Below are 22,647 nucleotides of genomic sequence, written 5' to 3'. Positions count from 1 at the left end.
TTCAATAGGAGAAATAAACGGGCTAAGAAAAGGGCCTTAAGAAGTACAAACATCAATCACAAATTATTCAAACTAACGTTCTTCGTAAACTATTTGATGCAAGTAATGCCTCCAACAATCTTCGAAGAAAATTCATTGTAACCAATTGATATCATTGTTCTGCGGGAAGGAAGGCAAGGATACCTAAAATACCCGGTCCAAATTCTCACCAATTTCAAACTGTTTGAGAGTTTCGGGAAAGCAAAAGTTATCTTTATTACCTAAGCAATAAGTTTTAGTTTGACTAATTATTAAAACTGGATTTAGGTTGAACAATCTTGCACCGTAACATCCTTGCTATAAGGATTGATTTAAATAGTTCCTTTAAACTTTGTATAGAACAAAAGGTGTTGCCAAAGTTTCATACCAAAATTCGACCTGATAATTATCCACTTGAATAAGAATTACTAATTACTTGGTGGTTTAAAATAAATTCTAGAATGTTTTAAACCTTCATCAATTATGAATAACAAATATTCTAATTCACACACACACACACACACGCACACACACACACACACACAAACACACGCTTTTTATCTTTAAGTGGGTAGGCAGATGCCCAACTCACGCACTAACTTTTCGCAATGTGTATATCCCATGATGTAAAAGGGAACGAACACATAACATCCATAAATTCTAGACATATCAGATCCATTCCTCATTCCAGAAGACATCGAGCTGGTACTGAATAAAAAACGCAACATAACTTCTAGAAAATATGATTCGAATCCGAGACCTCGGAATTGTAGTTGTACCCCGCACGCAATACAATTTCGCCACCGAATAATATTCAAATAGTATCGTTTTTATTATGACAGGAAAAAAATAGAGCAAGTAGGTGACCAAATCATAAATATTTACCACAACTCATAAATACATACACTCAGAGGCATTATCGCCTTAACCCACTTCGGCACAGAAATAAATAGGGAGGGATGCTATTTGAGGAAGAATGGGGTTCCAAGAGGGAGTCCTGGGCCTCCGGCGAGCAAAATGTAAATGGAAGTAAAGAATGAAAACAAATAGAAATATTGACGGAAGAGCGACGCTGCTTAATGGATGGACCGGATGGTAAAGTGGAGGTCCCGCGGGCCGTGTTTTGCTGACAACCACATTACTGCTAATTACTTAGTGGACCTGCAATGAATTAATTTGTTACTAAGAGAAAGGTTTTATATTTTGTTTGTATTTTTTTAAATATCGATTTTAGTAAATCAATAAAATAGTGACGTATTTTTTATTTCTACAATTGTTATTTTACACGATGGCGTATTTTGAGTTTTATTTCCTTCTGTTTAGCCGAGCTTATTCCCGACCCATGTTGTGATAGGTGGCGAGCCTAACACGATTTACGAACATACTATTGAACACGATTTCTCTTACCAAGACATATTTGAACCTATATTATATAAAGTATAATAAATATACAAAATATAATAATTCGATGGTTAATCGACATCAGTTCGACAGTGTATGCGGCGTGATCTATCAAAAAATTAATTGAATTCACAAATTTAGCAAGCAACATTTACCTTTTACAACGGGAAAAGAATCTTTCGTAAAAGTTTGAGCCGCTAGCAAAAAGTAGTAAATGCGAAAGTCTGTGAAAATGTTTGATTGTGTAATAAATGTCAACCCAGAAACAGCTGAATAGAATTGAAATCTGAATGGAAAGATGAAATTTGGGCGAAGCCGCGAGCAACACCTAGCAGTTGTGAAGTGACTCTGAGACTGACATAGTCAAAAATGACTCAGTCTCGTAAATAAATAGTGGCGACGGGTCCATATAACCCGATCCCTACCGGCTTTCCTTTAATAATTTATCTAATTATTATTATTTTATATTTTTTAAACTTCTTCCATTTCTGGGGTATTTCACCAGAGCTGCGGGCTTTTGGCCAAACAACTTTGGTGTTTGATATGTTAATCTATTGATAAAAACTTTCTGACGATTCTGCACGTGTTAAGTATGACTGCCTTCTGAATTATCATAACGATTTCCAGGCCGCATTTACGTATATTATTAGTATCTACAAGTTATGTCGGGTTCTCTTTCAGAAAGTTTCATCCGTTGTCATTGACACCTAGTATAATAGTATAATTTATAAATCAACATATCAGTATATTCTCCAAGGTACTATTGTGTGATAAAGAAATAACTTCCTATTTCTAACAAATAATATTATGCTACAAACGTGCACTTATCTTAATGAGTTTCCGACGCTAATGTGTTTGGCTCGGACTTGCAAAATTAATTATAATTATAACTAACAATGTTTGCACTGAATTCATACAGTAGTGCTTGGTTAATGGAGTACGCTCGCAGGAATAAGTCATTTCACCAAATAAGAAACTGTGTTATTTGATACAAACTGAATATCAAAACACCGATGAATGAAACATTAATTGATTCATTCGAGAAAGTAAATCATATGTAAGCATGTAAAAAAAAGTTTGTTTTAATTTGTTCAATTTTGATATAGATCAAAAAAAGCGATTAGGATCGTTTATTGATATTGGCGGTATTTTTTTAATTACTACCTGGCATTTTTGTATGCGTAACAAAAAAAACTTGATAATCGCAAAGTACTTAACTCCTAGTCTAAGTATATTTTTATTTTTCATGAAATAATTTAATGAAGGAGTTGAAAATATAAATATAAAAAATACTTTACTAATATTTATTCTATTATATAATGATAATTATTAAAGATATTTAGGGTTAATAAATATTTTTATTAATAAAATACATTATTTTAATAAGCGGCGATAGCCTAGTTGGGTGTGGAACGGACTGCCGAGACGAATGTCCGCAGGTTCAAATCCCAAGGGCACACACCTCTGACTTTTCTAAAAAATCATGTGTGTATTCTTTGTGAATTTATCGTTCGCTTTAACGGTGAAGGAAAACATCGTGAGGAAACCTGCACATCTGAGAAGTTCTGTATAGGAATTTCGAAGGTGTGTGAAGTCTACCAATCCGCACTAGGCCAGCGTGGTGGACTAAGGCCTAATCCCTCTCAGTAGTAGAGGAGGCTCGTGCTCAGCAGTGGGCAAGTATATAATACAGGGCTGTTATTATTATTATTATTATATTTTAATTACCTATCTTTACTTAGCTCATAATTGTGCCGCGCAAAGAAACGTCAGTATACACTGAAATAAAAGGCTAAAACATAAACTCAATTTAATGAATGCACGAAAGAGGCTTGAGTATGAGTTTAAAAAGGCATTCACTGATGTCGAGATAAAAAGCTCTCGAAATGTCGGAGCATCTTTGAAAAGTTATTTTAATTAAAAATATATAAGTTTACTAGCTTTTGCTCGCGGTTTCGCCCGCGTGAAGGAGTTTTCCGGGATAAAAGTCCACTGTATGATAAAAGTCTTGCTACATATTTTCCCAGTACTAATAGGTTCAAACTAATTTTATCCCCATGGGGGTTGAATTTATCAAAATCCTATTTAAGCGAACGTCTTCACCATAGTAGTTCCAATCTTTAATTTCAGTTCAATCAGTCGTAAATCTAAGAAGATTTATACAAACTTTCATCCCATATTTTACCCTTTAGGGGTAGAATTTATCAAAATCCGTTCTTAGGGGATGCCTACGTCATAGTAGCTTTATGCATGCAAAGTCTCAGCCCAATCGGTTTAAAATTGACAAAGTTTCATACAAACTTTCATCCCCTATTTTATCCCTTTGGGGGTAGAATTAATCAAAATCCTTTCTTAGCGGTTGCCTACGTCATAACATCTACCTGCATGCCAAATTTCAGCCCGATCCGTCCAGTGGTTTGGGCTGTGCGTTGATAGATCACTATGTCAGTCAGTCACATTTGAGTTATATGTATTTAGATGTCTGAATCTTGCGGTGGTGACTTTAAATATATATTTAAAAAGATAACATGAGTATAAAATATTGACAACATTTTATTTGTCTTTGTCACCTTTATGTTCCCGTCACTAGAACCGAAGGGTCCGAATAGAGGTATTAATGGGAAAATATTCTGGATTAATCAAATACATATCTGGTCAAAATCGAATACAGCAGTTCGTCCTAGTGTGTTCCATTCTGGAATTAACTGGTCTACTTTCTAGTAAAGTAGAACAGCATCATTCTGGACTGTCGAAGGACATATTTGAATTGAACTTTACTTTCCGTTATATAAAGCAGGTATAGCATGTAAATAACATTTTAACCTTTAATTCCAGGACAAGAATACAACTTCAACAAGCTAACAGAAGAAGAAGTGAACTCTTTAGGACAGACGTATGACTACGATTCCATAATGCATTACGCAAGGAATACGTTTAGCAAAGGAACTTATTTGGACACCATACTGCCTCTAGAAGTTCATGGGAAGAAACGACCGGAGATTGGACAGCGGGTGAGGCTCAGTGCCAGCGATATAGCACAGACTAATCTTCTTTACAAATGCGCAAGTAAGTTTTAGTCGATATACACTGAGAAGATAAGGCACCGCGCAGATACCGTTCATTGTACAGAAGCAATACTTCTAAACTGATTTTTAAATTTGGCGAAGCAGCTGCTATTTGTGTTCCTAGGGAACAATGTTCCAGCGTCTGCGCGGTGCCTAACTTAGTTTAAGTTTTTTACTCGTAAAATACAAGTAGTCTATTACTAGAATAGACTATATAGTGAACATAAAGAACTGCGAGAGCCTTTTGCTTTCACAACACCCACGAATAAAACAAATATTTGCAGATCAAATATAAATAGAACTCTGTGAGGTCGATCTACTAATTTCCGTTCCTTAGAGATGATGTGCAAATGTTTTATTTTTAGTTTCCAAACACGAGTGTTTATCACAATATTATATGGGATACCAAAATTGGAAGACAATTTAAGTATCTGTTACTCATACTTTAATAATTACAATTCAAAATCAATTTCTCACATCCCTAGTTCAAGAACAGCATGCTTCAAATTAAATAATAATGTTAAATTTAAAAACAGAATGCGGTAGAACTCTTCTCGGTAATTCTGGTTGGTTCAACTCCCCGGGATGGGGGACGGAGCCTGTGCCAGCCACTCCTGAGCGCTGCGAGTGGAGGATTGTCGCCACGCATGGAGAAAGGGTCGTGCTGAACATCACTGGTAAGTTTAGCAGTATTGTTACATACATCATCTGTTACTATACAAGGATTATGAGAGGTTATAGCGTACACTACCTTGTCAATCTCCTCTTATTTGCCGAGACCAGACTTCTTTAATATATAGGTAGTTGCTCCGGGGTACCGCAATGCTATATCTAATTACTGCCCGTAGGGCCTTCGCGTCTTACCGTGTAAACAATCAGTTGTTGTACAGTCAGCCACAAAACGAGCTGAACGAATTCAAATTTTAAATCGTATTTAAACTTTTGTTATTTTATCAATCGTTTCTCTTTAGTAAAATAAACTTCAAACAGTTGAATTTATTTTAGATATAGAAAAAATAATATTTCTAATGAAGTGTAAAGTTAATTAGTATAATAATTATTTACGTCATTATAACACTATTAGAAATATTCGTAGCAAAAATTAAGGACCGTGAATAATATTTTATAATCAGCCGATATATCCAGTAGGTAATTGCTTGGTTATTCTTCTGGCATTGCTTTAGTCCATGGGCGACAGATGCTGCTTACCATCAGGCGGACGGCTCCCTTGTTTGCCTACTAAGGCAATAAAAAAAAATGGTATTCTTGACAATTTACATTTGACTTGAGCGCTATTGATCATCGTTGTTAAAACCATGATTTATTTTGTTGTTTGGCTACGCTAAATTATCGAACTGAAGACAAAAACAATGTGAACTGATGTCAAACGCATCTGTTGTTTTGGATTGCGGTGTTGTGGTTTCAATAGCAGCTGCGTTGACATCGTATTCAGCGTTTTGTTTATATAGGATATATTTTAAGAAGGATTTATACCTAATGACGTCATCCTTTTTATATAGATTTACGCATTTATATTATTTTGGTTACAGAAGTATAAGGATCATGACAGTTGGAATGTTCTCGAATGTCGATTAAGGTGTTTCTTAAATATATTTTAATTATGATTGTATATAAATGAACAGCATATTGCCGGGTCAGTAAAATTGCCTCAAATATCAATCAAAACATTATTTTCTCTATTATTAACTGACACCCTAGATAAGGGATGGCGAATCAATAGCACGCTTGCTAGTGGTAGCACGTGACAAAATAATTCGGGCACTAAATTGTATATGTATCTTTCCTTGGGCTTCACTTTGCTTAATAGTTTATACCAGGTGGAGTGACATCACTTTGCCTAGCCATATTAAAAAACAGATAGACATAGTCGGACCATAAAAATCCCTAAAAAGGGGCTTTAGATGGCACGTTACAGGCCCTTTTTTATAAATAATGGCAAGTTATGCATTAAAGGTTCGCCGTGACATAGGTACTTCTGGCCGATAAAGGTCATTTACGTCAGATAATCCACTTGCCTTTATAATTTTCATAGATCTCTATATGAAATTCCAAAGCTTCTCATATTTCCCCAACACTAGCATTTTCACTAAATACGAGTCTTTATTCCTTAAACTAAGTTAAGATTTACCAGGTCTTGCAGTAATTTATTGCGCAAGAACTTTCAGATGCATCATACATACGCCTTGTATCTCAGAAAGGGCAGCTAGAAACGTAACTGGAGCACCCACTTTCCGCAAATTATATTCCATTCCACGTTCTGGTAATGTAATATTTAAATAATTCTATACACAAATGAATCCAAGCGTCAAATATACAGAAGATGGCCTGCGTCTGTGTACACCTAAAATTGCTTGCGGAATATAACTGCAAGTTTTATAAATCTAAACCCCGCTTCACAATACATGAAAATGGAAGCAATAAGATTTCTGGGAAGCAATCCAGAGCGGCAGCAAATACCCTGGTTAAAAGAACATTGTCAGCCCGGCCCGGTGGAGTGTTTGCGAAGGGTCCCGGCTGCCCAATTTCACGTTAAGTGACTACTTGAGACGACCTCATTGTGAGCACGAAATTTTTTTTCAAGCTCTCCACTATTTTTAGATATGGATCTTTTCAGGTATTGAGCGGCTGTAAATGTCAATACATGATACCAAAATACATGAGTGCCGATTTTTATAAAGAATAAAATGTCTGTTATATAAGCGACTTAATTTGGGTAATAATTAAATACCTATTCTCATGTATCTTGACTTATCATAAGCGCAACTGCGATCGCCTAAGTGATGAATAAAGAATTTAATTTGATATTTTTTATAATCCTAATCGCTTTTATTATCCATTGCGAAAATGAACCTATGAAAATATTCTTTTTATGCCTTCAAATTGCTTATTTATTGTCATTGGTGTATTCTCCGGATTAGACCGAAGATTAAGATTGAGATTGCTTATTGGAAATCGGTCGATAGATTGAGACGCAGAACAGTAGTGCCTAATAGTGGGTTAAGGAACCCCACTAACAATTTGGGTTTAACCTTTACAAATTGAATATTGTGACATTAATCTTAAGTAGGACTATTGTATGAGACAGGAAGGATGTATCGGTAGGTACTATCGGTCGTTTTACATCTGCTTCTATATATTTAAAAAATATATATTCCGGTGTTATTATACGTTAAATTCAAAATATTACTAACCAATCATCATCATCATCATCATCAGCCACAGGATGTACACTGCTGAACATGGGCCTCTCCCAAAGATTTCCAGACCTATTGGAAGCTTTGTTAGATGATAATGTAGGTAATTGTACTATTTAACAAAAATATTAGTTTATTTAGATATTTGTCACACAGAAAGACAAAGTTAGCTCATGGACGACTCTCTTCTATAATACAAATGGCATTGTATTCCACGCGGGTAGATCTGCGAGCAAACGTTAGTAATTAATTAAACACGTTCACACAATAGAAGTAATATGGATACACGCTTCGTGAACACAATTGTTCTACTCGATCGGAAGGAAACCGATACCCATAATCGTGTAATTAGTATTACGTAATTAGATAATGTATAATACATTAATAAATCTTATTATACCGCTTCAATGTCTTACGTAGCATGAAGCCCGATCGAAAACATGAGTTGGAAATTATTATTTTTTTGGACGAAGATAATTGTAATTTAAATTTATTATAAATATAAATTAAATAGGCTATATTTGCTAGTGACACCCAAGGAATTATTCCTATTAAAAAAATCTAAAAAATATATTATAAAATAAAATTCCTCGCCGCATCTGTCTGCCTGTCTGAACGCGATACACTCGAAAACTACTGATCGCGACATTCTTTTGGACTCCACTGTACTTACTACTTACTTACAGGTGTAATAGGTCAAGTGGCCATGAACGTATAAAAAACAATCTGGCGCTGTTACTACTTTTACAAACTAATTAGAGTACTATGACACTTGCTTGATAGGTAATTGCGTCTAAATACAAGAATTTTAAACTCCATAAACTCCAGGACGCTAAAAATATTATGTATATACCAAAAAGGAATTATAGACAGTAATTTTAATTTAAAATACAATTATTATTTCTTATTTTAAGCGAAAGATTTTCTAACAATCCAGATATTGTGTCTTGAATTATTGAAGCCACAATCCGTCCTATCTTTTTCTAATATGTTTCCTTTACGACATATCTGAAACATAAATCAATTTGCCACGTCTTCACGAATATCGGATTTTAGAAAAAATAAGCCCTTTTTCTGTATTCTCGTTTTTTCTGGAGTTATATAACACTGTATAATCTATATACATATATAAAAATGAATCCCTATTCTCTTGGGTACGCCATCACGCGTGAACGGCTGTACCGATTTCATAATTTTTTTTTGTTGTGTTTGTTATTGTCAGGAGAAGGTTCTTATGAAAGAAAAAATTTTAAAAATTGCGCGGAAAATCAGAAAATTTAAGAAAACTTAACAAAAATATTAATTTTATATAACTGTCAAAACATTGCTTGAAATAACTGTCAGCGATTGACAAAATGCGCGCTGCAAATTCATAGTTAAGACGGGACAACGTCTGTCGGGTCAGCTAGTAAAAACATAATTATGGTATGTTAGGAAGTTATCATATGATCTGTTCACCCAGCGGTAAGTGATCACTGCTGCCAATCAAAACAGACGATCTTGGATCCATGGCCAGCTTTTAGAAGCAAACTCACAATAGATATATATAGATCATGCGACGGTAAACTATATTATCAATTTGTAAAAAAATAAATCAATCGAAGTAAAAATTACGCAAAAACTGTAAAAAGCAGAAAAAAATGAATAAGGTGGCAGTAATATTATTTTTAATGGCACGCATTGTGAGGAGATTTCTCACTTAGAATCCCTAACCGCTCTTGGCTTGGGTCTTGAGCTTCCAGCTATCGGAAGCAATTATAATAATACTAGCTTTTGCCCGCGGCTCCGCCCGCGTTATAAAGTTTTTCGGGCTAAAGTTTTCCGTTATAAAAGTCACGCTATATATTTTCCCGGCAGCCTATGTTCTTCCCAGGGTCTCAAACTGTCTCCGTACCAAATTTTATCCTAATACGTTGGGTAGTTTTTGAGTTTAACACGTTCGGGCAGACCGATGCAGCGGGGGACTTTGTCTTATGATATATTTTTGTAGAACTTTTTGAGAGAAACAATCCCGTCATTATTGTTGCATAACTTTAACCGTTTACGCAGCGCACCCAACAGAAGCTCTCAAAACTAATAAATTGTCCCCGTTTTTGCATCATGTTTCATTACTGCTCCGCTCCTATTGGTCATAGCGTGACGATATATAACCTATAGCACTGCAGGAACAAAGGGCTATCTAACACAAAAATATTTTTTCAGTTCGAACCGGTAGTTCCTGAGATTAGCGATTACTGCTCCGCTCCTATTAGGCATAACGTGATGATATATATAGCCTATAGCATTCCAGGAACAAAGGGCTATCCAACACAAAAAGAATTATTCAGTTCAAACTCCTAGTTTCTGAGATTAGCCATTACTGCTCTGCTCCTGTTGGTCATAGCGTGATGATATATAGCCTATAGCACTTCACGAACAAAGGGCTATCCAATACAAAATGATTTTTTTAGTTCGAACCATTAGTACCTGATATTAGCCATTACTGCTTTGCTCCTATTGGGTATAGCGTAATGATATATAGCCTATAGCACTCCACGAACAAAAGGCTATCCAACGCAAAAATAATTTTTCAGTTTGGATCGGTAGTTCCTGAGATTAGTCATTACTGCTCCGCTCCTATTGGGTATAGCGTGATGATATATAGCCTATAGCACTGCAAGAACAAAGGACTATCCAACGCAAAAAGAATTTTTCAGTTCGGACCGGTAGTTCCTGAGATTAGGCATTACTGCTCCGCTCCTATTGGGTATAGCGTGATGATATATAGCCTATAGCACTCCACGAACATAGGGCTATCCAACGCAAAAAGAATTTTTCAGTTTGGACCGGTAGTTCCTGAGATTAGCGCGTTCAAACAAACAAACAAACAAACAAACAAACTCTTCAGCTTTATATAATAGTATAGATAATAATATCAGCCCTGTATTATATACTGTCCCGCTATTGGGCATGGGCCTCCTCTATTACTGAGAGGGATTAGGCCTTAGTCCACCACGCTAGCCTAGTGCGGATTGGTAGACTTCACATACCCTAGAAATTCCTATGGAGAACTTTTCAGATATGCAGGTTTCCTCACGATGTTTTCCTTCATCGTTAAAGCACGCATTAATTCAGAAAGAATATACACATAATTTTAGAAAAGTCGGAGGTGTACGCCCTTAGGTTTCGAACCTGCCGACATTCGTCTCGGCAGTATGTTCCACCACCAACTAGGCTTTCGCGGAAGTGATTATTTTTTTATATTTTTATACGCATTGCTTTTTTTAAAGATATGAATAAAACGTAAAAAAAGTAACTTAAAAAAAGAGGTATAATTTATGAAATACCTATTAGAAAACAAGGACCTTGATAATAAATTAATAAGGCTCAAGATTTATCTTAAAAATACTACGCGGATTACACCGGAACATAGATTTCTTTCCACAGACAATAAATCTTTGAGGGTTTTCCTGATACGGAAGCAGAATGTTTCGTGGCTAAATGCAATGAGTGAAAAAGGTCGGCTACGGCCTTATATTCCGATGCCTTTTTATTCATTAGGAGAGAATTATATTAACGAAAATTCAGTCCAAATGTTTTGTTGTATCGTATATTTTCATTTAATTTTAGTATCATCTTTAATACATTTATTTTATTAATTTATTTGTACACTTATTACATACTAAATAATAATATAATAATTTAACTAATGATTAGCTAATTTCATGGTGTGGTTCAAATTTACTCTCATTATTTTCCCTAACACGTCAAAAGAAGTATAACTTCAAAATTTCACAAAATGAAACATAGTGAAATACTATTCTCAGTCTAATAAAAACCATATGAGGTTTCTATTTGTGGTTATTGAACCTGTATATTTCGCGACACGTGTTCCGTCGTTAATCTCTACCTTGACAAATAGCTGTGTGGACAAGCGTTCATAATCGTATTGTTAGTGTTGTTTGTGTTAAATTCCTTCTAATACGTCCTTGTTGGACATTAGGGTATTTCTAATATTATTGTCTACTTCGTTACATTCAATGTTGTTATTTTTAGAGTAAGTATTCATAATACGTAATAATATCGCTGGCATATCAATTTGTCATATTTTTGGTTTTTATAAAATAAACCGCTTCCAAAAACCACTCAAAACCAAAAAAAAAAATTTTTTTGCCGTGTTAATATAATAACCTCCTCCCTTTTTGAAGTCGATTAAAAAATATATATGGTCATATTATGTTTACAATCTGTTTTTAATAATTATGGTTGAATATACACAGTAAAATGAATCCCTTTCTGGAAAAACATAACTTTTGCATAATACTATAAAAATATTTTTGTGTTATTTAAATATACGACATTTTGATATGACAGCGACTATATATAACCAACATTATATAAAAAAATTATAATCATATCCTACATCTAGGCTATCTTGATTTCTCAACCAGGTTGACAAAATGCCTGGTTATAGCCCAATAGATTTAGTTTAAGGAACGATTTCCCAAAATTTTGATATTATATAATAATGTTTAAAATTATTTTTAATGCAATCTATATTATCAATAGAAAATCTCTATTTAAATACTACGTAAAAGATCTCTTTTAAGGCATAATAAAGATTATGTGTAGAATTTACTATCATTTATTAATTATTGATAAGGAATAACACTAACATAAACATTTCTATTTTAATAAACAATTATATAACCTTACTATCTAACGTTTATATTTATATCAGACATAGGCAACGTTAATTTAACTTATAGTAAAATAAAAGGCATCTAATTTAAATGAATTTAAAAAAAATCGAAAAATATATTAAAACGTGTAAAAGTCTAGAACTAAATAACTTCGTTAAACTCCTCAATTTAACTGTAGTAAAATAAAAAGCATCATCTAATTTAATAACTAATAATAAATAAAAAAAATAAACGAAAATTATTTTTAAACGTGTAAACATCTAGAACTAAATCACTTCGTTAAACTCCTTGATGCCAATCTTTACGTTCTGCTTCCAATAAATTTTCTGCATCATTATTTTCGTCTAGCACGTTTTCATAACAATCCACTACTCTGATCCACTCAAACATGCAGCTTTTTCGAATCACGTATGATATATCGTAATATTATACTTTTTTATAAACGATACTGGAATATGTTGATCATAAATTCAATTATACGAATCATTGTGTATGACGAAATCTGTAAGATGTAATGAACCTAATTTATGACTGTCACATTTTTCATCAACGGTTTTATTTTTAACTTCCTTTATAAGGATAGAAATACCACGAGAGGAAACTGGCTTAGGTTTTCTGGATAGTTAAAAAGAAATCATCATGATTTTTATTGCTTTCAATGTTGAGCCGAGCTCGCTGTTCGTCCGATTGTAAGCAATACGACCGCCCATACATACAGTAGAAACACCATCCAATACCTTGAATTACAAGGTATTGTATTGGTATTCCACTGCACTCGCCATCTTTATCTTGTAACCTGTCAGAATTCACTGAAATGGCTCATAGATGTATTGAAATAAATTGTTAAGATTAAATCTGTATAACATCGCATTAGTATCAACTGTTATGGTTATAATATATGTATAAATAAATAAATAAATAAAAATAAAATCTTGAGACATGAGATGTTAAGGGTTATTATGTCCAGTAGTTACACTAACTAAAATATTCTTCATATCGAAACACGACAGTGACTACACACTGTTACTTGGCGGCAGAAATAGACAATGCGATACCTACCCAAGCGCACTCCCATATATGAGATACCAGTATGCTGCGAAAGGTTGGACAGTGTATAGTGTATACCTATCAGGGCCGTAGCTAGGGGGAGGCATTGTTGGGCATTGCCCTACCTTAAAATACTAATGCCCTACCTTAATAATCAACTTAATTATAAATAACTACTCAATCAAAATATATGGAGCAGCAGGTTTTTTATTTCACGATTTGGAAGTTGGTTCCATAGCAAGAGTTATTCGTATTGATAGGTGGAATAACCATTCGAGATTTAAGGGTATTTTGTTACAATCTGTATATTACCCTAATAACTACGTAAGTATTAACCTGACTAATTCACGATCAAAAGTCAAGAAAGCCAAAAATCGATTGACCAGCTCAGATCTAGTAACATTTTTACTTTCGCCCTAGCTGTAATCACAGCTGCCCTACCTTAAATTCAAGTCTAGCTACGGTCCTGATACCTATATTATGTCTAGGATAGGATGAGACAACAATAAAAGAGTCTAAGCTGATCACGATACCAATTCCCTATACCCAACAGATCACATTTATTGTGAATTATTTGTATTCGTACCAATAAGTGTTAGTGTATAACTGATTGACGGCCCCTAGCGAGTGCAGATAACGAGTGTGCGAACTTTACTCCGTGTTTCTGAGTCAATGAACAAGAAATAGGTCCGCTGTGGTGATGGGATTGTATACATTGGCCTTTTTATACAGCGTGGAGAGAATCGCGACATTAATTAAACAAAGAGGCAAAGGTAGTGTAAATAGTATTAGATAATAAAAAATAATTCGTTATCTAAGCATGGTCTTTAAAAATAAGGAATTTTAAATGAAAAATATTTTTACAATCAAAATTATAGGTTATTTTATTTCAGTTAAGCAAAGTCTAACACACACACAGATAGACATTACGCCAGTATATCCAAAGGGGTTAACAGAGCTGGAACCACGGCACCTCCTTTTTGCTAAGTGTTTTCCGTCCCATAATGTTATAGGGGGCGAGCCTATTGCCATATCGGGCACAAATTAGACCGGACTGATAATGAAGACACTTTGCCCGACCCGGGATTTGAACTCATGTTCTCCAGCTTTCATATTGCGCACTCAATACAACTACACCACCGAGCCAGTGAGTCTAGTATGTACATTTCGGAACTTCTTTTCATTACTAAACTTTTACAGACAGTTTTTATAAACTAAAAAAGTAAAATCTAAATTAAATGGAAATCAGTATTTATATTTATTTATTTTAATTTTGCGAGAATTCCTTTCATACAGAAAAAAAACCTCTTAAACCAATAAATAAATAAATTACTAAGTTAATAAATAAATACCTTAAGTTCATTTTCTAATAAACGGTTAACTAAAAAATATTATGTTTCTTATCCACCGTTCAACACTGGCGTAGACACATCCATTCACATCGCTTTATTAAATGATGCAAGTATTTTGATTTATAGTTCTCTATGAGGAGTAAAAGATCGCAGACCACAGCGTTCAGTTTGCGAACGGAGAATAAATGATCGGAGAAACGGTGATAAATGTCTAAATGACTCTCATTGTCAGCTGCTTTAAGATCGTGTTTATAGTATTTTATTTGATTTGCAGCTAGTTACTAGTCATTATTGCATTTGATGTTAGGACAATATTAGTAAACGTAGTGTAATCCCATTTAGAGATCTGTCATTCATAGTTCTACCGCAAAACAGGAACACAATAATTATAATATAGTAAGTCGTTATCTATACTTATAATAAATCTGTAGAGAGGTCAATTCTGTACATGAAATATATTTCCAAAATAATTATCAGGGGGTGATTAGGGATCGATACTGATGCCAAAAATGCAATTAGTAAAATTTTTGTCTGTCTGTCTTTCTGTCTGTCTGTCTGTCTGTCTGTATAACCGTTATAGAAACAAAAACTACTCGACGGATTTTAACGAAACTTGGTACAATTATTTGTCATACTCCTGTGCTGGTTATAGTATACTTTTCATCACGCTACAATTAATAGGAGCAGAGCAGTGAAGGGAAATGTTGGGAAAACGGGAGAAGTTACTCCATTTTTTAAGCTTCCGTCGCGTGTGCAACCTTAATGGTTAAAGCTACGCAGAAATCATGTATGACGGAAATGTTCTCCTTAAAATTAAGTAAAAAATATCCCACGACAGCATATGTCTATCTTTTATGGTTGACTCACAATAACACGTGTAACTCCCGATAGCTTAGCAGTTCGAAGCTTTCTCATTATATTTGTCTACTCTTACGTTTATAACACTCTCAGTCATCCCTTATTAAAAAGTTAACATTATTAAATATTCCATAAAAAGAATCATAGAAATCGGTATAGAAACACCAAAGTTATACATGAAATACGCTAATAATAAGCCATCACGCGTGAATACTGAATCATGCTATAAGCTTCCTTCGATTTCACCAGGATCCCATCATCAGACCCTGACCGGACAATCGGACCACCTGCATACCACCATACATTAAAAAAACATCCCGACAAATTGAGCAACTCCTCCATTTTTGAAATCCGAAATCCACGCGGGCGAAGCTGCGAGCGGAAGCTAGTTTAAAATATAATTTAATAATATTGCTTTAGTAATGATATTTTATGTTTACGCGACATTGAAATAAAACTATTTTCCAGATTTTATCTACTATTTTTAGGACATATAAAAAACGCGTTTTAATACGGAATATAGTTTCATTTCAATAGCTATATAGTTTGTAAGTGCGGCTTGAAGGTTAAAGCAATATTTTATTGGTGACTGCAAATATTCATTTTTAGCACACGTTGGTGCCAGATTTATACTCTCCTTAAGCATAAGCTTCTCAGTTTATGTCGCCTCGCGTCCTACATCCAGGTGCCTATTTTGTAACACCAAAAACAAGGCTCCCATTGTAACTGTGCTGCTCGTACTTTAAAATATGCCACTATCTAGCCCACTCTCGCCCCTAGCCTATTAACAAATACACTTTTGCCACGCGTAAAATTCTTTGGATCCTATTAACTAAACTTAATACGGTATATCTATTTCTTATTTCATGTTCTTACTATTGTCAATTAATACTTATGCATTAAACATTATTTAAAACAATCCCCGCAACCCAAATGCGTTTCCCTTCATCGTCTAAGAACAAAGAAATAATTTCTCCTGGTCAGACGTAATATAAATCCACATAAGCCCCGATACATGCAAACGTTTCTTTCTTGCGTATATAAATGGATTCCGGTGAATTAATGAATTTATAGCCAGCTCTTATTTTAAGTGCGCTGTACCGGTCACTGAGGGCCATAAATCTTGTGAGACCCTTAGCACTGGATATCAATGTCTATGCATTGGGATTTGGTTACAATGGATATTTAAAATCCAGCCTTTATATTGCCTTATTTAAGGTACGGTAAAATATTTATTTATTTTATTTATCAAAAGCACAATTTTCCTTATGAACTAAAACAAGTCTTAGGTAACATACTAATAAAATTAAATTTAGATCATAGGACAAAAACTGTATCTTGGTCCCTACACTAGGCACAGCCTGTAACGTAGGCGACAGATTTACATATCGCGTTACATATTATAATAAAAAAGGATCTAGGTGTATACAAATATTTTGAAGGTCACATAATACGAAAATCTGAACAACAGCTTTTCAAAGTTGCTCCCGCGCTTATTAATATCAGCCCTGTATTATATACTTGCCCACTGCTGAGCACGGGCCTCCTCTACTACTGAGAGGGATTAGGCCTTAGTCCACCACGCTGGCCTAGTGCGGATTGGTAGACTTCACACACCTTCGAAATTCCTATAGAGAAATTCTTAGATATACAGGTTTCCTCACGATGTTTTCACAAAGAATACGCACATGATTTTTTTTGAAAAGTCAGAGGTGTATGCCCTTGGGATCTGAACCTGCGGACATTCGTCTCGGCAGTTCCACACCCAACTAGGCTATCCCCGCTTTTTATTTATTTTTTTTTCCCGCGCTTAATGGTCACAAAATATCTCGTAGTCGTGGCATGTTATTGATGCCATCAATAGCTATCTAATACCGATGTAAAATAAAGCACGAAATCCACCTCGAAACATCCTAAGAAAAAACCATAACCTCGTGAATCCAAAAAGCAGGCCTTAATAAAAACACAGAGTGACCACTAAAATAATCAAACATCCAAACAAAAGTTGACAAACTACATTAATTTTAGCAAAATATAATTCCAATGATACATCACAGGTCCATGGAAAGGACCAACAACACTAGCGGAGTGACAAACATTAAAACAAAAGTGACACGAACCAAGATTTATTGTGTTGCGAATCGCTCCGACAGATACACTGGGCTCCATATTGCCACTTTGTAGTAAAATCTCATAGGGGCCTTTGTTCGTTTGTGTTCATTTGACGTGTCATAGAGCCTTTTAATTTTCTATGGGGAATGTGTGATTTTTGTCGCTGTCTAGATTTTGTCATACTATGCACAAAGATAATCGTGGCTTAAATTTTAATGTTTTTTTTGTTTTTGTATTTTTTTTTAATGTCGAAAAAGTGCTGAAGGAAGTATTTTGTGAGTAAATAATATTCAGTTTTAATTTAAAATAATCCAATATGATTGTATTTTTTTATGCAAATGATTTAATAATATAAAAATATTTCTGGAGCTAACAGTTTAAACTACGTATTAAAATATAGACCGTCGAACAATTCAAACTTCTGTGGTTAGATTGTTAAGAACTTCATAAAGCGCAAGCCAGAATACACTCACATTATACCTATGCGAAATACCAAAGTGTAAAAATGTTCTAAAACCCCTGTAATTTCTACCAGCCAATCACGCAGTGGATAAACCTTTTTAACCTCAACACTCAGTTTTCATTTGGAGTCCATTTCAGCCAAGTCTTGCAATCAATCACACGGCCAGTTCGTTTGTTGATAGACAGAGAAATGCCGCAAAACTTTTCGTATTAGGCGCGTGACTTTTAAAAAACTCAGTTTGTGATATGATTTCATATGTCCATTACGTTGCTGGATTATTGTCAGAAGTTTTTGTAATGTCTGAGAAGGGCATAAATGAAATCTTTAAGACATTAAAATCTTTTGATTTAATATAACAAATTTATTTAATTAAGAATGCGTTATATCACAGCAATCGTTCTACTTCTATCGTCACTATTCATAGCAATGAAAGTGCTTTTTGAAATAGTGGAGCAACATATTAGGTAGTAATGTCAACGGGCCCTATTCCGGGGCGAATCTGCGTTTTTGCAATTATAGGCGTTCTAATCGAAATACAACTTTTGTAGCTGTATAGGTAAATGGGGGATTTTTTTACTCTTTTGCCTTTACGGCTATCAAAGCTATTCTTCAATTAGAACGTCTGTAATTGCAAAAAGACGAATATACCTCGGCAGACGTAATAAGATCCTCTGACTATAAATAGCACATTAAAATATATATCAATAATTTCAATCTAGAATCCATTAACCCAAGCATATATACGTATCAGTTCAATTACAGTCCTACCATCCAATAATTTATGTAATATGTTATTCAATTTGTCACCGTGCAACACAAAACTACTCTAAACAAAATTCATTACGAAACTACACTCAAATCCGTCCAAAATTAATGACAATCCAGCAACAAACAATACTTAATACCATCCCTGTGATTGAACTTGTGTCGTTTGATTCAGTCCCAGTAATCGTAACATAGCTTAATATTTCACACCGAACACAACTGTCGTGGGCAATAACTTTCCTTTCGATACGTTTACTGACCAGTTTGGAAGCGTGTTCTGCGCAAAAGGACCAGTTTATGTAGACCTGCGTGGTTTCGTCATAATCTTTGCACCCGACGTCACTGGTAAACGATGAGGGAGGATGGGCAGCTCGTGCTAAACTGGCCAGTGGGTGGCTGATCGTAAATTTCGTTGGTCACTGCGAGCTTAGTTTACGATTGAGGTTTCAGTATAGCGCTGTTAATCTAGTTGGATGTTATACGTCGATAATACATTTGGTAAATTGACGATTCTCGTGTCGCATTATGTAGATATGTACTGCAGTAATATAATCGTATATGTTGCGAAACTGTTAATAGAAACAGCCAACTGATATAAAAATGAAAATGTCTAGATATATCTGTTTTTTTAATAATAGAACAGCAAAGATGCTCGCTCGCATTTGTTATCTGCAGGGTAGTTTTAATTATTCCTGACAAGACAGTTAAGTTATGCTGCAGGCAAAGTTGTCAACAACTTCGAACTAACGATTGCGTAGAAAGTATTTTGAAAGGAAATTATAAATTCTCGAATAGTTTGAAACAGTGAATAGTATTTCCAAGGTTCATTTTTCTTATAAACTACATAGCCCGCGTTTCTTTTTAAATCCTTATTAAGGAAGTTTGTTGTATGACTAAGCTACTCCATAGCATTCTGATCGCGTACTCTTTTCCCGTCATTCTCTCAAAGAACCAAAACCCTAGCCTCCTCTGACGCAGGAGCCGAAAACACAACATTCAACATTGATATGTCCTATATTATTATGTAAAATATGAGGTTCACTCAATACACATTTCTTATTGTCTTTATAAATACTTACCGACTGATCCACGTGATATATTAGGCATTTAGCAGTAGGTACATACTTTATGTAAAATTCCTTTTTTAACTCAAAATGCTCCTACATATTTTTTATTCCAGGAAAATTATTTCAAACCAGTTATAATTAAAATTCTTTTTAACATTCACTATTTGTTATAGAAATCGACATCCATAAGTCGGAAGGCTGTCGTTCGGAATGGGTGGAAGTACGCGATGGATACATGCCCGACGCGCCTGTCCTGGGTCGCATCTGTGGGTCAGGGAAGGGGCCCATCATGAGGTCCACTGGGTCCAGGCTTACGGTCGTTTACCAACCAGGACCGAGACCAAAGCCGCATAGAGGATTTAAGGCGTTTTACGAAGGTATTTTATTGAGTCAGAATTCAGAATAAGAATAGTAAATCCGTTGACTGGTGCAATACTTACTCGATACTAATCCAGTAATATAGAAAATATATGAAATGTCCTCCATTAGCAACTTACCCACTCAACATTAAGGCATAGAGTTTTACCTATAGCTTAAATTTTCTGATGTAAGAAATAAATATTTCCAGCTGTTTGTGGTGGTGATATAGAAGTTGATAGCAGTGGTCATCTGGAGTCTCCCAATTACCCTGATGATTACCAGCCTAATAAGCTTTGTATTTGGAGACTGTCGGTTCCACAGGTTAGTCAATCTATTGAATCATTTACCGCTTAATCTTAGCTTTGTAGTACTCCCACGCGTTTAACCAAGAAATTATTTTTAATATTAAACTAAATAAACAAAGCATGCATGTTACTCGTATGATGGTATTGGTCTAACTTGCTATAAATCATCAATCAGGACATTAAATTACTAAAATATCATTCTATTCTTTCATTCATTCATTAATTTGACTACCGTACACAAGGTGTTAAAAATCGCCATAGTTGCCCACGTAAGTGTGTCGTGTTCCATGATCAGCCTGTGTATATCCGATTCTAACAGGCGGGCATAATTATTCCGATTGCCTAGGGGCAATCATATCTCGTCAGTCGACATTCTATTGGACCCCACTTTACTTACTATCTACCATGCACGAATAAAAAAAATCATTAAACTGCGCTAGATATGAAGGTCATATACAACCGCCTTCAAAATGCTCATTTAACTTTGTATAGAATATAACATCTAAATATCTACGCATTAAATCATCAAAGAACATATTTTCTTTCAGGATTATCAAGTGGCGTTAAGGTTCCATTCCTTCGAAGTGGAGAACCACGACACGTGTTCCTACGACAAAGTAAAAGTGAGGGATGGTGACTCGATGGATAGCCCATTGATCGGCATGTTCTGCGGTCATAAGATACCACCCGACATAAGGTTTGTTGATAAAACACTTATATTGAGACTCTTTTCTTCCTATCCTTGTCATATACAAGCCCCTCCCCCCATTTCTACTGTCCCAACAATGGGAAATGGTGTCAGTTTTCGAAAAAAGTATGAGTCTAAGAATTTGAAAATGTGCCACACAAAGTCACCACATGCTGCTGCTTGGCGGCAGAAATAGACATTGCGGTGGTACCTACCGAGGTGGACTCTTACATATGAGACACTACAACCAGTATTTTATGTTAAATATAATATTTGCTTGATCCTGAATCCGTACCTGGAGATCGATCTTAAGATAACCCAAAACCTTAAATAATATATTGATCGTGATTCGCCGCTCATTTTATTTTCATAAAAGAACTAGTACGGGTTATGTTTTTCAAAACAGGTGTTACGAACTATATTTTACTATAGTAATGAAGTCAATAGATCACAACAGCACAAAACGAGATTAGAAGGCTTGAATAAATTGAAAACATTAACTTGCTCCGATACCGGAAGTACAAAGCCTTTCAGAAAAGACGCGCCTAACCAATAGCGTAATCTTCACAAAGGAGTTATTCCAATTTAGAACTTCGTCAATAGCCTTAAAGTAACATTGTTTGATTGTTTAATTAAATTTGTTAAAGTACCCTCAAAATAATTCAACTTTAATTTGGTAAGAGCGGAGAGAAATCTGGTGCAGGACGACTCTACGTATTTTCGGAGGCTCGGAGGTAACAAAACGGGTCCTGATTTTAAATTAAAAAAAGTCACTATCTTTCTTTATTCGAATCCGAGACCTCAGCGCGGTAGTAATTTTGTAATTATGTAAAATCTAATTGTCATTAGAACGATTTTCGGACTGCATTCATGCATATTAGAACCTACGGACATGTTATGGGCTTCCCTTTTGAAATTTTCAAAGCACCTTTTAACCACTGCTAAATATCTAGCTTATACTATCCTAATCAAAATAATTCTTAGGTCGACATCAAACACCCTGCTAGTGATCTTTGAGTCAGACAGCACGGTGCAGAAGGCAGGCTTCTCAGCGACCTTCATGAAGGAGTTCGATGAATGCGCCTCCATCGAGCACGGCTGCAGTCACTCGTGTGTCAACACTCTAGGAGGGTATGAGTGTGCGTGTGACATCGGGTATGAATTGCACTCCGATGGGAAGAAATGTGAAAGTGAGTAGTAGCTTTGATGACTATTTTAAAGTACAAACAGTTATTAAGGGGGTACCGTT

At 35.0% G+C, this 22,647-nt stretch overlaps 1 protein-coding gene across 1 annotated transcript in view; it reads left to right on the top strand.

The window, feature by feature from the left end:
• Nucleotides 1–22,647, top strand: part of LOC115440685 (tolloid-like protein 1) — a 96,712-nt gene that overhangs the window by 69,209 nt on the left and 4,856 nt on the right. The window contains exons 8-13 of the mRNA XM_030165096.2: nucleotides 4,255–4,485; nucleotides 5,021–5,161; nucleotides 20,219–20,422; nucleotides 20,614–20,726; nucleotides 21,259–21,407; nucleotides 22,383–22,588. Coding sequence (XP_030020956.2) covers nucleotides 4,255–4,485; nucleotides 5,021–5,161; nucleotides 20,219–20,422; nucleotides 20,614–20,726; nucleotides 21,259–21,407; nucleotides 22,383–22,588 — 1,044 coding nt within the window. The remainder of the gene's footprint in view (nucleotides 1–4,254; nucleotides 4,486–5,020; nucleotides 5,162–20,218; nucleotides 20,423–20,613; nucleotides 20,727–21,258; nucleotides 21,408–22,382; nucleotides 22,589–22,647) is intronic.

This window comes from Manduca sexta, chromosome 20 (assembly GCF_014839805.1).
Source record: "Manduca sexta isolate Smith_Timp_Sample1 chromosome 20, JHU_Msex_v1.0, whole genome shotgun sequence".
Lineage (NCBI taxonomy): Eukaryota > Metazoa > Arthropoda > Insecta > Lepidoptera > Sphingidae > Manduca > Manduca sexta.
The sequence above is the reverse complement of the archived record's forward strand: the minus strand, read 5'-3'. Positions and strand labels throughout refer to the sequence as shown.